The sequence below is a fragment of the Phycodurus eques genome, chromosome 3 (genome assembly GCF_024500275.1).
Source record: "Phycodurus eques isolate BA_2022a chromosome 3, UOR_Pequ_1.1, whole genome shotgun sequence".
Taxonomy (NCBI): domain Eukaryota; kingdom Metazoa; phylum Chordata; class Actinopteri; order Syngnathiformes; family Syngnathidae; genus Phycodurus; species Phycodurus eques.
In genome coordinates this window covers 11,520,325-11,535,746 of record NC_084527.1, presented here as the reverse complement: position 1 = coordinate 11,535,746, position 15,422 = coordinate 11,520,325, and the positions used below count along the sequence as shown (strand labels likewise).

General features: G+C 39.9%; 2 protein-coding genes across 2 annotated transcripts in view; one reads left to right on the top strand and one right to left on the bottom strand.

Annotated features, from left to right (window-relative positions):
- Positions 1–2,817, top strand: part of ikbkb (inhibitor of nuclear factor kappa B kinase subunit beta) — a 70,915-nt gene extending 68,098 nt beyond the window's left edge. Inside the window, exon 22 of the mRNA XM_061672056.1 lies at positions 32–2,817. Within this exon, the coding sequence (XP_061528040.1) occupies positions 32–91 (60 nt within the window). The 3' untranslated portion in view covers positions 92–2,817. The remainder of the gene's footprint in view (positions 1–31) is intronic.
- On the bottom strand, positions 2,773–15,297 carry vdac3 (voltage-dependent anion channel 3). Its single transcript, XM_061672057.1, has 9 exons — positions 15,238–15,297; positions 10,777–10,848; positions 10,637–10,686; positions 8,599–8,751; positions 8,475–8,527; positions 6,996–7,229; positions 6,134–6,284; positions 5,970–6,027; positions 2,773–3,625 (listed from the first exon to the last, which is right to left on the bottom strand). Exons 2-9 carry the CDS (start codon positions 10,841–10,843, stop codon positions 3,534–3,536), a joined length of 858 nt encoding a protein of 285 aa, XP_061528041.1. The 5' UTR covers positions 10,844–10,848; positions 15,238–15,297; the 3' UTR covers positions 2,773–3,533.
- Between the last annotated feature and the right edge of the window lie 125 nt (positions 15,298–15,422).

The window sequence follows — 15,422 nt, the reverse complement described above, 5'->3', positions numbered from 1 at the left end:
AATTGTTCTCACTCAATGGTTTGTGTACCAGATGCTGAGGGAGTGGACATGGCTGCAAGGGAACAACAGTTTCTCCAGAGACCTCTCCTAGATTTACAGCGCTTTGCTGCCACCACGGGGATGTCAGGGCAAAATACACATTTGTGCACATTTAGTCGGGACATGCTCCTAATCCTTCATAAATTTACTTCTGATGTCCAGGGTAAATGCTGTTTACAGTCCAAAGACAAAAACCTCAGACTATTCCACAGCCTGTGATGTTATTCATGCATCGATCAGTTATATATTAACAAATACTGAGGCATTATTGTGTCTCAATAGATAACAATGTGATTATGACAGTGATGTTTGTGCCCAGCAAATTGATTGGACTACAATTGAACCCAAAGGATCTGGTCTCAACCCATTGCATCAACTCTTCATAAAATAACAATTATGATGATGTCATTTTTTTCCTCCATCCGTCCAATTTTTACAGCGCTTGTTTTGGAGGTTATTCCAGCAGACTTTGGCTGAGAGGCAGGGTACACCCTGGACTGGGCGGCAGCCAATCACAAGGCATTTTTTAAACAATCATATCCAAACATCCACTGCAGTAGTTAATCCAGTGGAACGTCTAAGGTGTTACTGGTAATATTCATGGTAATCCACAAAGGTTGAAAATATTTGTGAGGACGCCTATAAATTGATCAAGATGATCATTTATGCTGCCTATTTCCCTCACAGTCTCCTCTTGTGACTACAGCACAGCACGAGTGAGGACACGGCCAGTCGGGCCGCCAGTGACAATGTATTGACATCTCTCCCCTAACGATAGTCTCATGCCATTGAAAGAGTGCCAACTAACAAGCCACCAGGCATCTGAAGAACCGGTTGGTATGCAAAACGATCTGGCAACAACGATAAGCCTATTGTGACCACCCCCAGGGGACATTCCCACCAGAGAAATAAATAGGAAGACGCCACACCTCAATTTTACAACAAAATATTCCTTTTGGATTAAAGGTGAAACATCTTCAACAAACAAGAATAGTCCAGTTGGCTCGATTCAACCTTTGCAAATATTTGCCACGTGTGTTATAGTGATTCTATTAGTATGTTGTACTGTGGGGTGTTCCTAATATTTTGGTTACCTTATTTACCTGCATGCAGAGGTGTACCTGGTGAAGTTGACATATGTAACGTTGTCCTGTCACAATAGAACAACAGCAAACACTGTACAGCAGTGGTGTGCAAAGTATGGCCCAGGGGTCCACTCCAACCTACACTCCAACCCTTAACCTGGCCCAAGAATTATGGACATCAGCAAGAGTCCTGTAATATTTGTTACATTAATTTAGTCATTTTATCTAAAATTGATTCATTCAAATGTACTTATTTAATTTTCAATCTTTTTTATTCATTTATCTCAATAAATAATTGGTTAAGTGATTTATTGTAGCTCATAAGCATAAGGACACTGAGCGGCGGGCTGAACTGGATAATCGTGAAAATTCCCACTGCACACTAAGCAATTGACCCTTGCACACATTAACTCACTGCAACGGGAAAAACGAAAACCCCTTGTGTTCTTATCGTGAAAGAGTGTTTTGAGGCGCCACATACGCTCTAATCTATATTTATTGCACTGCAAACAACATCGCATAGTTGTCAAGCAAGAAGCGGATTTCCCAGGCCACTGTGGCTGTATTATAATAATACAAAGAGAGAAAAGGGGCGGAAATAGTTTGTCTATAAAAGAGTGTGGATATTTCAGAGGCCATTGGTTCCATTAATTGACTGTATTCATGCATTTCCATGATAGAGACTCTCCACGCTTTGCTTTTCTTTTAATCCACAGGTATATGCAATTATCAATTTGGCTAAGTATTATTGTAAAACAATATATATACTGTGTGTATAAATATATATCCATCCATCCATTCTATTAATCGCTTATCCTCACTAGGGTTGCGAGTATGCTGGCACCAATATCAGCTGACTCCAGGCGAGAGGCGGGGTACACCCTGAATTGATTGCCAGCCAATCACAGGGCACATATAAAGAAACAACCATTTGTACTCCCATTCACACCTAGGGACAATTTAGAGTCTTCAATTAACCTACCATGCATGTTCTTGGAATGTGGGAAGAAGCCAGAGTACCCGGGAAAAATCCACCCAGGCACGGGGAGAACATGCAAACTCCACACAGGGGAGGCCGGATTTGAGGAATTGTTGTTGTGAAAGCTTGCAGGCATTTCGGCGGCAGACTCTCCAGGCTTCGCTTTTTCACTCACCTACAATAATGAGAATTAATCGACAGTTGATTATTAAAATAACCTCTTTTACAGAGACATTTTAACTTTTTAACCTCATCCATGAATGACCCAACCCATCTATCTGTCTGTTTTAAATAATTAAATGTGCCTTTCAGCACAAATGTTGAGCAAACCTGCTGCACATTGTTCACTGGGGCATTTTCACAATTAAGACATGAAGTGAAATATTCAACTAAAAACAGCACAGGCTCAGGGAAAGTTCTAGTCCATTCCAAAATTACCTTGGGGTTAAAGGCTGCTCTGCCTGGCTCCTTTATAATGTGTTTCTCACCATCTATTGGTACTAAGGAGAAGGGAGGTGTTAATATATTCGTAATGGGTTGTAATGTCCCATGAACTGCAGTAATGTCGTACGTTAAGACAGTGATATCATTTTGCAATTTTGTGGTATTTTGTTTGTTAATGTCAAGATGTTTGAGGGCACAAAAAACACGTTCATCATTGTATATACATTATTTTTTTATTCCACTGATTAAATAAAAAAAAAAATCACTGAGGTTGTAACTGTTGACTGAAGTTCTTATACAAAGCACAACACGCAGATCAAGTGAAATGTGGATGGTTTCCAGGCTGAACTGGTGTAGAACACACACACACACACACAAAATAAACCTTTGAGCAACTGAAGGCGCCGAGGAGAAAATGAGTTCAAGGTCCACTTGCTCACTTGGATATTTTGACATTCTATCTATTATTGCACTGTGTATGATAGACATGGTAATTTGGCAAAGTGGCAGAAAAAGTATGAAAAGTTCTCTACGGTTAAATACATGAAATTCAATAGCCAAAGCATTTACATTCTAATCTTAAATGTATGCGGTCTTACATTTTAAGATAACGTGAACACTAAATGGGTATCTTAGCTGAAGAAAGAAATTCTAAACATATGTTTCTCGTGTCATTTCCTGCTTAAAGTTACCCATTCAAGAAATAAAAATTCACTTGAACCTATATTTGAGCCAGGATATGAACCATTCAGCCACTAAATATAAAGTAGCCACAAACTCCCTCCTTTATTTTAACGCAAAATGAAAATTGTATTGTTGAACTATCAAAGTATTTAAATGGTATTGCATTGAAACAAGCCCTTGGACTGTGTGTGTGAAGATGTGATTTAGTGTTGCTGGTTGGACCTTGGAGGTGTCGTCACATTTGGGCTCTTTCATTTTCTTCTGTTTCCTTCTGTGGTATCGTTACTTTCTTCTCGTCATCTTTACACATCCAGCTCGAAGCTTAGGCCCATCTTGTGTCCGCCGCCGTTGACGTTCTTGCCGTCGAGGAGCGCTGAGAGTGTCAGCTTGATTCCTGCGGGAAGAGAAGATCAGTGGAAGCATCCAATCGTGTTATTTCTTTTTGCCAGTGGTTGGATGTTAGGGCCGAGGTCTAATTCAGTGATACTTTGAGATACGAGTGACTTGACTTGGGAATTTGTTGAGAAATGAGCTGTCGTTCGGACGATTTTTTTTTGCCTCGACTTACGAGCGCTGTATGGTGGCAGTCAACTCAACTCTCTTCACAACAAGCAGCAGTTCGACAGATAGTGAACAGTTTTTTAAAACAGACATGCAAAAACCAAAGGCATGAAAAAGGTGACCAAAAAAAAGAAACATTTAGTAGGGGGCTGTGGGGATCCCCTGAGCCACCGCAGAGATTTTTGTTATTATTTTAACATAAATTAAGCAATCTAGAAGACTCTGAAGCGGACAATAAGGCAAAAAATATATATAATTCTTCACGCAGAAAAACTTATTTCTACAGCTCAAGTGCATCCATCCATTTTCTGAGCCGCTTCTCCTCACGAGGGTCGCGGGCATCCTGGAGCCTACGATGTACAAATTTAAGATTAAAATAAAATTTGCCTCATTTCTTTGCCTTTTTGTTTTGGCCTGCAGCTTGAGCCAGGCCCATCTCCACCTGCACCTGATGTCTGCTTCAGGCTGTGCCACATGAATAGCATCCACCTCTTTAAGCACTCATTCTGGAAAAGAATTGACTAAAATCATTGTCTGTTTCACTTCATTTTTCACTATTATCAACTTCAAACGATAATCTCAAATGCATCCTCCAGGAAAATATTAAGTACAATATTTTTCTGTTTTTATTGGCCATTTCTGAATTTGAAGTGAGTTCATTCTTTGTTGTGACATAATCCTTAACAGCGCTCTGTCGCTTGATACATTTAACATTAACATCAGTAAACGAATTAGATAATTGTAGCCGCGTTTCATAATGAATACAAAATATTACTAGCGGATCAGCTCTTGTCGCCGATGTTGCACGTGCTTCGCGGTTCCACTTGGGACCACAACCAGGGCCCCGACCCGCAGCACCTCAATGCAAAAATACAAAAGACCAGCGCCACAAATACGACACGGGCTGATCTGATGAGCAAAAATGTTGCTTAAACGAAATAGCAGCAATAGAGGATGTCCGCTCCAGAGGTGGGTAGAGTAGCCAAATATTGTACTCAAGTAAGAGTATTGTTACTTGACAATAATGTGACTTAGGTAAAAAAAGTAAATCGTAGTCCTCCAAAAAAAAAACATCTGCAATTTACTGCACGGTGTTTTCTCAAGTTATAAGTGAGCTGAAATATCCACATTTGGGCAGACAGTGCCAAACAAATACTACAATACATGAAAGCTCTTGTTTTTGTTCGTCTAAATGCAAACAAGAGTAGCGCGCCGTTGTAACGACGACCTTCCCAACATGGCCGCCACGTACCCACGACGATCAGCGGGTCAGGCTTATCCTGTGTGAATACCTATGTCCGGGAAGCCCAACGGAAGACGTAGTGTGAGGTCACGTGACTTTCTTGTGTCGTTCGATTGGTGAACTAGACTTAAACGTCACTAGCGCTTAAATTGGATGACGCAAACAGCGCCCGATGCGGAAGTCGAAGTCGTAGTCTCGCGCACAAAATAGTTGATAAAGAAGCAATAACTGATAAATACAAGTAGCGAGCGACATTTAGATCATTGTAACAGCGTAAAAGTACCGTGACTTATTAACAGCAGAAGCAGCGGAGGTTTTTTGTGACTTCCGAGCGCACAGACGGAACCTCCGGCCGCATATTAGTCCGCTGCGGAGTAATATTCACAATTACATCTGTGTGTTGATGGTGGATGTGTGGAATGGATCTGGCTGCCAGTGTTCAAGGAGTACGAAACAACCTATGATGTCAGCGACGGCGACCCCCCCCCCAGGAAAAACTCATCGGATCTATACGATTTACGTAAATGGCCTATTTTGAGTTCAAAACAACGAATTTCGCCGAAAGGTGACTGATTTGCATGTATGTTAAAAAAGAGGCTTCAAGCTTTTCTACTCCCAGTTGAAGTTCTCTTCGTTTCATAGTATTTCTCTTGGTTGCACTGCTTCCAATAAGGTTTTATTTTTTATTTTTTTCCAATCAGATTTCAGCCTCTATCAGTAGTGCTGGCCCATGTAACTTAAACTACAGTATATGAGCAACGGGACCATTTGTTGAACTCATCAGATTTTAAATTTCCCTCACAGGACAAGCTCGCTTAGCCCATAATAACGTCTGCATTTTTTTGCCCTCTGATTGGCTGCTCAGAGCAAAACTTCCCACTGTTTTTTGCACTTTTGTTTTCGGGAAAATAGGGGGCCATTCAGAAAAACAAACCTGGCCTGAGCGTTTGTGTGTATCCTACTCCGACGAGGCATGTGTTGTTGACTTTGGCCTGTGTGGAGAAACATCACATCCTGAGTGTCCATAGGAACTGGGACACAGTGACATCATATCATGCGTCACAATTGTGTAAGACTAGTCATGTGACCATTCCTTACAGAAAGAGAGCTGTCCTTATCCAGCTGGTATTTGGCTCCCAATCCAAAGAGTGTGTTGTTGCTTCCGGCCGTCCAGGCCAGGTGGACCGCAGTTTCCGTGTTGCTGGTCACCTTTTGGTAAATGGAGCCGGCAAACTCTGTGCCGTCATTGCTGCAATAGATAAGCGGAGTTCAGTACATGTTGAGAATATTTTTTTATTTTATTTATTTATTTATTTTAAATACAGTGAACCAGTGAAAACGCCTGCAAGCGTGAAAATCCATGGTTCAAAGTGACTATATGTATATACTGTATATATAAAAAGTCTACACACTCCTGTTCAAATGATAATTTCTTAACTTTTTCCACCATTAGTGTGACCATATATAACCAGTGCAACTCAATTTTACTTTTTTTTTTTTTGTCTTTTCGAGAGGGAGGTATAACTAAACAACTAAGATAATGTGGTTACACAAGTGTGTACACCGTCTTATAACTGGTTAAAGCGCCTCTGATTAACCCCAACTAAAGTTCAGCAGTTCTTATGGATCTCTGTTCAAATGTATCAGTCAGAGGAAAAGTACAATTCATTTCCAAGGCTTTAAATATAGCATGGACCACACAAACAATGCATGCATAAAATGTATAGAAAATACTGTACTGTACTTATTGTAGTATCTGTGTGTTAGATATGTGTGACGCGCCGAGCTAGACGCAGGTTGGCCGGTTGACTCAAGCTGTGGCCAGTCTGCGTGTGAGTGTTTGGGTGTGAGCTGAGGTCGACAGCACCTTCTGTTTGAGTGTGCTCATTGTGTGTATGTATTTACTGCTCAATAAACAGCTAATATTTGTATACACTGCACAATGTGATGTGACACTCACACGCTGGTGTGAAGCTGGAAGTCGGGGGCCTTGTATCCCAGAGCGAAGTTGTTCATGGTGAGCTTGGACTTGGCGGTGTCGAACGCCACCTGGTAGCCCGCCAGCCAACCCTGGTAGCCCAGCACGGCGGTGCTGTGGACGGTGGGACTGCGGACGGCCATGTCGAACACCAGGTCGCAGCCAACGTTGGCATAGTCGCGCTTGTAGGCTGTCTTCAGTTTCGCGCTCTTTTTGCTACAGGGCCAAGGCGAACAATCGAATTTTAATCGCGATCGCGATTTTGGCTGCCACGATTAAATGAGCATGATCATCCACGATTTTTTACATTTAAAATGCAGGGACTGCTGCATATGAAACGTGCTTCACTTGCAGCAGTGCCAGCAACCTAGTCAGCAAATGGCATTGATGTCCAATTTAGTAATAGATGAAGCTTTTATTTTGAAGTTGCTTTGACTTCAACTTATCGGCTGACCTGACCGCAATGACAAAACCTCAGGAGTAAATAGAAAGAGTAATCACACCTGTCGAGTTCTCTGCAGAACAAATGAAAAGTCGGTGCTTGCAGCCTACGGTTATTGCCTTCTATGCATGAACTGTATTTGCTTCCATTAAGTTGCAATTCGTGATTGGACTTTGTAATAGCACATTGATTCAGTTAGCCTTTGCTAAAGTAGAATTTTTTTCGGTACGTTATTTTTTTTTTTAATGATCAATTATTATTATTTAAGGATTCATTTTGAACAGAAAACTGCTACATATTGTTTTTTACAAAGTAGTGCAATAAAAGTAAAAGTTTTTCCCTAACATGAGGAATAATTGTGATTAAAAATCATGATAACAATACTGATCAAAATAATCGTGATTATTATTTTGTCCATAATTGTGCAGTCCTAATATACAGTCATATAACTTCTGCACTCTCTTGATTTCAGCAAGACAAGAAAAAGATACCTAGGAACTGTTTTTAATGCAGGGGGGAAGCATAATATAGTTATACAGTGTTGCCTTGCTATATAGCGGCTCTCCGATTTTGCAGATTCAGTGGACTGCAGATTATTTTTTTCATATTCATATTAATTCACCAAATGGCAGGATTTTGAGTATATGCTGTTTTTTGTGGTACAATAAACACTTCCTAGCCTAAAACAATAAAACGATATAAAAAAAAGGAAAAGGGCATTAAAAAACACATATTACTAAGAATACAATCTACATAGTGTACAGTCCTCCTGTGCATTACTGTATATAAGAGTGTAAAAGGTGTTTAAGAGGATAGAAAGTGTTTACAGGCGTATGGTAGAGGTAAGTAGGAGTGTGGGGAAGATCAATAAGTTCCTACAGCAAAATCGGTATAAATCATTTGAAAAAGAAATGTGGTCGCTCCTTCGTGGATTTCACCTCTTGCGAGGGTGGTCTCGAACCCAACCCCCGCGATAAACGAGGGATTACTGTAGTTATAAGGAAGAGGACATCGCTTACCCTGTGTTTGGTACAAACGAGGTGTCCAGCCCAAGCTTCAAGCCTTTCGCCAGCTACAGACCAACAAATAAGTTAATATTCTATTGTAGCTCATCTTTAAAGGTAGTTTCCCATTTGACCGCACCTGGTCTTCCATGGTGATTTCTGTGGCGAGAGTGTTGTCCGTGCTCCATTTCTGGTTGAAGCTTAGGCCCAGCTGGCTGACTTTGTACTTGGTCTCCAGATGGCCGCCCGACTTGCCCGTGTCCGTGTTGCGGGAGCCCGAGGTGGCAAACTCCTGCAACTCAAAGCGAAGGACGGCACTGAGAGGCAGGAAGCCAATGAAAGAAGCTCAAGGCGGAGAGGAAGCACTCAAGGAGAGGAAAGAGCCCACACCAAGCATTGTTTTCTCTGCTGTGGCTACGGGACGACTGCGAGGAGAGGTTGGTGGTGAAGGTGAATGTGTGAGCATACGCTTTGGTGGAGCTACAAGCTGCAAACTTTTGCATATACAGTGAACCCCCCCCCCCCCCCCCCCTTGAGATACGAGTGACCCAACTTATGAACTTTTCAAGATCGTGCTGCCAATTTGTTTTGCTTTGACTTGCGAGCAAAACGTTGAGATTCAGTGCTGTATTGTAGCAGTGAACTCAACTCACTTCACAACAAGCAGCAGTTTGGCAGATTGTAAAAATTATTCAAAAAAGAGGCTTCATGCTACTCCCAGTTGAAGTTTAAACTAAACTTAAAACAAAGAGAATTACTCATTGTGTATTTAAAAAAAAAAAGTCTTTTCCTTGGCTTAATGCTAACAAACGCTGCAGAATTCTATTGACGGGCTAACAAATAGCATCTACAGTATGTGGCGATGTTATAACGCTTTAAGGGATGGATATTTGAACACAAACAGTGGAGCAACACATGTAGAAAGACAATAAAACAATACTCACGAGCATATGTTTGTTATCCTCTTTGAAAAACAACTATTATTATTAGTGTGGCTTACTGAGGTACTTTACTTTTTAGGTACTTTTAACTTTTAACACGTTACTACCCACCACCGCTGACCTGTCTTGATCTATATCCGTATGTCTGTATTATACTGCCCCCTAGGTGGCCAAGTCGCACGAACAAGAAGGAGCAGCACAGAGTACATTTACATTAAATTGAAGCCAAAACTGATGAAAATGCTTTCATTCTTTACATTCTATTTATTATGTCAATTCTGGAAGTTTTTATGAAGTACAATATTGTAGTGTGCTATCTTTCTCACTAAAATACACATTACAAACATTCTTGTTGTTTTGGGGGAAGGATCGGAAAAGATTAATGGTATTTCCATTTCCATTTCTTTTAGTGGGGAAAGATGAATGGGAAAGATGAGTTACAACCCCAATTCCAAAGAAGTTGGGACTTTGTGTTAAATATGAATAAAAACAGAATACAATGAGTTGCAAATCATGTTCGACCTATATTTAATTGAATACACTACAAAGACACGATGTTTATTGACCCTGTCCCATCTTTTTGGGAACATGTTGCAGCCATAAAATTCTAGGTTCATGATTATTTGCTAAAAACAATCAAGTTGATCAGTTTGAACATTAAATATCTTGTCTCTGTAGTGTATTCAATGAAATATAGGTTGAACATGATTTGCAAATCATTGTGTTCTGTTTTTATTTACGTCTAACACAACGTCCCAACTTCATTGGAATTGGGGTTGTACAAGTGCGGTCACACAACGAATTAAACTCGTATCTCAAGGCACCACTGTACACGTTTTCAACTGCAGTGCACCCGTGTTTACTCCCCGCCACGTGGACACACACTCTTACCATCTGACAAGGACGTCCAAAGAAGAAAGAAGCGGAGAAAAAAGAGAAAGGACAACATTAGAGGGGGAAACGAAAGGGAGAACCAGATACAGAAGTTTAGAGAGGCCTTAGATCTTTAATTTGAACTCCATATATTTCTTTCCACTTTCACTTCCTGTTGGTGTCCAAATACGTTTGTCCATAAGATGTCAAGAAGATCGTAAGAACAGCTTTATTTATATTTTGTGGTATTTAGTACAGCAAATGCTTTTCACACACAACGCTCACTGATAGAAAAAGTCGGAACTTTGTGGGACATAAATATTTGCAACAAATGCAAATCTGACACGTTGCAAAAGTACTTACAACACCATTCTGGGACTTGGTCTTCACATCCAGCTTGAGAATTCCATAACCTGGCAGAGACAAGGAAGGAATGATGAACACGTTTAAAAGCATCTACAAAGAAAGGCAGTAGCGTATGAGTTATCAACTATCGTTTTTACCATAGCCCTTGTTGAGGATGTCTTTGGCAGACTTCCCCAAGTCTGAGTATGCAGGAGGGACGGCCATTGTGTCTGAAGAAAAACACGTGTTATGTATGCAACGTGCATGTAAGCTTACGTTTGCAGTAATAACAGGTAACAGTGAAACAGTAGAACAGTAGCAGTAAGACGACACATGGTTTCTTTTTACTGATGCCTTCGTTTATGGAGAAACATGAGGGCCAAGCCGAAAAGATACAACAAAGGTACAATACTTTTGTAAAAGAATAGTCTTCAAATTACAAGAAAAAACTTGTCATAAAATTACCTTTTTTTTCTCTAAAACAACCATTTTATTCTGTAGCCTTATTAATTTATACTCGTACAAAATATGATTTTTTTTTCCCTTATAAAATTGAAACTTTACTCTAATAAATTGCAATTGTGCCGGATAACCGCTGATGTGAACAAAAGCACTCATGTTGGACGCCCAAGTGAAACTGGGTGCTGTTTTAGTCACGCCCCCACCCCCCCCCCCTCCCAAAAAAAACTAATTTAAAAATGAAACGGCGAAAAACTGTTTAACGCTATTATCGCCACAATTCAGTACTAGGTACTTAGTTCTCAATCTTTGAATGTTTTCAGTAATGATCTTCAAACATATGATCTATTTAGAAAAAAATCACTTCTGAATTCACTTTACAGGAAATAGAAAAAACTGCCAGAACAAGTAACATCGGGCAACATAAAAGCCAACAACTCAGTCGTGTCTTTCACATAATGTACAGTATAAAATAAGCAGATGGCGTGGCCTTCTGTTATCTGTTGTCTGAACATAGATGAATACACAATAAATCGGACTCCATCTGTTTCCATGTATTGTTATGTTACGCATGCATTTTATAGCCTCGAGTTTTGCCTCTTGGCTGCTATCGTCTTGTTGTTTGGAAACAAATGTGGCATTAATGGGACAATAGGGTGGAGAGATGAGCCACCGAGTAGGAACTTAATCATTATGTTATTTCTAAATTCTCATTTTGGAGAGACTAAATGACTGCACTATGATTCCCAACCAAACCCCGGAAACTGAACGATCTTCTTTGAATGAATTTTCATCAATATCGATATTTTCAATACCTGGATCGATCCAATAGTCACTAAAGCAGGTGGCCCACGGAGTCACTGGCACCACCAGAAGAAAATGATCACTTCACCAACCAACTATTTAGGAGGCCCCCTTTAAGTCGTGGGTCCTGAGAATCATCATCACTTATCTATCTGGAACTCATTCTCATTTGCATCTGTTTATTAGGTTGTTGTAGAACAAGTGCAACCAACAAGATGCCTCCTGGAAACGTGGGATGTACTGAAGGCATCACAATTAGCAGGTTTGACCAAATATTTGCCCGCAAACAAGAGTGAGTGTGCACAAAAGGTCATCAGGAGTAAAAGGCCTGAGTGGATCATGAAAATGACGTATGGCGGCTCTCCTCCCACCCCTGATGACCACGCTGCATGCCAGTTAGCTGGCGGGCAGGCAGCTCGGCTAATGGGATGATATTCCCTCATGGCCACACCACAGAGCCAAAGCGTACACTCAGGCCACTACATTAGGTATACCTGCATTGAATGATTAAATAGAAGAGCTCCATTCACAAACACGCCTCTTATCTCTCTTATCTGTCCACATCGGTCCAGTTGGAGCATTGTGGGTATTTTCGCTCTGCGAAAAAAACTTCCCATGACAGAAGTGCAACAAGCACTCCGACAAAGCATTCAGCCAATCATCATCAGTTTTGACAAGGTCACCTTGTCATCGCAATGTCACGTATTCACTTCATTTCCCTGCAATAATAACCAAAAGAGGCAACCTAAATTGAGCTATTGTGTCCATGATTGAGTTCTTGGATCTAAATATTTGAAAAAGGCTTGAGCTCAATCTTTAGGGACCATGCAGCGTCTGTCCATGCAGAGACCCCACCCCCGCACTCTTCTGTGTCCCTTGGGTGCAAGGTGACACCACGTGACACAGTGGTCTTTGTTCCCTGCCTTGTCCTGCTGCGTTACACGGCCCTTTCCTTTCTACGCCATTGCCTTTTCGGAGGAACACAACACAAGGAGGGTCTAGTCTTATTCTCTTTTGATAGCAACACAGTACCAATATAGATATTTTTTGTATTTCTTCTAAGCTTCTGTAAGTGTTTACATGTATTTGTTGTTGCAGCTGCAATGCCTGTTGCATCATAGCGTGCGGTAGATGTTGCAAAAGCCTTTGTACTTTGCGCACAACATGAGAACGAGATAAGACCGTGAGATAACAATGAAACACAATGACGATGGAACCTCTCAAGTCAAAATGCACCTGAAGTTGGACAGTTTCTCCAATTTAGGGTTAGGGGGGAAATATGCCCTGAAGTCAGTTTGCGAGTCCAGCAAAGACGTACAAATGATGGCAAAGGCAAAAAAGAATGATGATGACCATCCATCATCTAGCCATCCATTTTCTACACCACTTATCCTGAACTCAACATGTATGTTTTTGGAATGTGGAAACATCCAGAGAAAACCAACGCAAGCACGGGGAGAACATAAAAACCCAGGACCTCCGAAATTAGACATGCTAACCACTACCCCACCATGTTCACCCTGGGTTGTTTATTTATTTGTATTTTTTTTTCATCATTGTGATGCGATGTTTAATTGCAACACTGATTGACCCACATTTTGCCGCTGACCATCTGACAAATCTCAGACCCAATTACATCCTTCCTGGCTCTCCTCCTCCTCCTCATTTCAGGCTGCTCTAAATTTAGTGCCTGGGAGAACCTGACACTGACACACATGTGACTACGATTTGTTTTTAAAAATGGCTATCTACCGTAGGTTCAGTGTTACTAAACCGTTGAATAAAAACAAGGGTTAAACGTCCTTCTGCGGCATACGTGTTGTGTGTTTATATTGTTGCGCCACGCTCCATCCGACCCTCAGGCGCTATCTGTCCAAATGACTGCCTTGACTGGGTTCAAAGGTCAACAAGACACCGATAAATAATGGAAATGAGTGACACACACACACACACACACAGCAAGCTGGTGAACATTAGAAAGCACATGCATTCTTGAAACTACATTTGTTATTTTTAAATGCTCTTTTACGTTATCTCGTATGCAAAGACACAGTTCAGTGGCTTGATATGCATTTGCTATATGTAAATGATAATTATATGAATATTAAAATAACATTATATGCAATAATAATTCAATATATTCTAAAAATAATTACAGAAAATGAAATCTATAGGATAAATGCTATAATAAAATAATGTATAAGTACATTTAAATATACATATTTTATAAAATAAAAATAAATTAATTTAAGAATTTGCTGTATGTTTAAATTATATATTAAGAAATTATATATAATATAAAAATAATTATATATAATGTATAATGTAAATAAATACGGTGTAGCATACAATGTATTATAACTGTAATAATTCCATAATTTGATAAGAAGTGAAATAAAATAAACATTTATATAAAAATATATACATGCAAGTATTTGCTAAAGATTTTTAAATGATGATAGGACTAATAATATCATATATAATATATATGACAATAATTATAATACAATACAATATTAATAGTTACATGTATTGTTTAAAGAAATTAACAGTATTTAATGAAATGCACATAATGATTGTAAATGTATTTGTTTAGTAATAATAGTAGTAACGATAATAATGTATAAAATAATTTAAAAATAATATTACAAATTAAAAAGATATTTAAAAAATAATTATTTTATCCAATAAATAAATATAAATACACGAAATTATGAATTGAAGAAGCAGTAGATTAACTGTGTGGTCACATGTCAAGCACGTGCAGCACATAGGAGGAATGTGAGTGCCAGAGAAGGTCTAGAAAAGTCAAATTACACTAGAATTTTGCTAATCCCTTAAGGGGGTACCATTGTAACCACTATAATTTACCGCATTTGTATTTATTATCCACGTATGATCATTATAACAGTAATTGTTCCATCATAGGTTAGCAATCCTGTAAATGGATGCACTTGTTTCTTCTAGAAGGGAAGGAGGGTGACTTGTATGCGGTCGGTGGTGGTGGGAGTGCCGAGAGATAAACTGAACCTCACTGTGCACGTAGCCATTGACCTTTCTTTCATCTGACAGGTGCAAAGTGGCTTTTATCAACAATATAGAGGCTTTAAAAAATAATAATAATATATTTTTTTAAAAAACGATTTAGAGTGGTGGATGTCAATAGGCGGACAACAAGGTGTTGACAGTTTCTGTATATGCCTTAAGTGATCTTGTACATAGCAGCTGTTTGCACCCCAAGACCTTTATGTCCACATCAGACCTGTCTTGACAGTCAATAAAAACGATTGTATGGACGGCAAAGCGAAACAAGCAGTAAAGCACGCAACTTTGAAGTATTAGGGGATTGTTTTTACCTTTGAGTAATGGCGATGTGTGCAGACTGCAGAGTTGGACACGAAAGCTGCGGAGGGACAACGCAGGGCAGCGCGCATGCGCAGTGGAGCCCTGGGTTGAGGGCGGTGCCATTGTGTAATTGACGTCGGACAAATAAATGCCTTTAATTGTGTGAATTATAGACTGTACGAAGGTAAACCGTGGA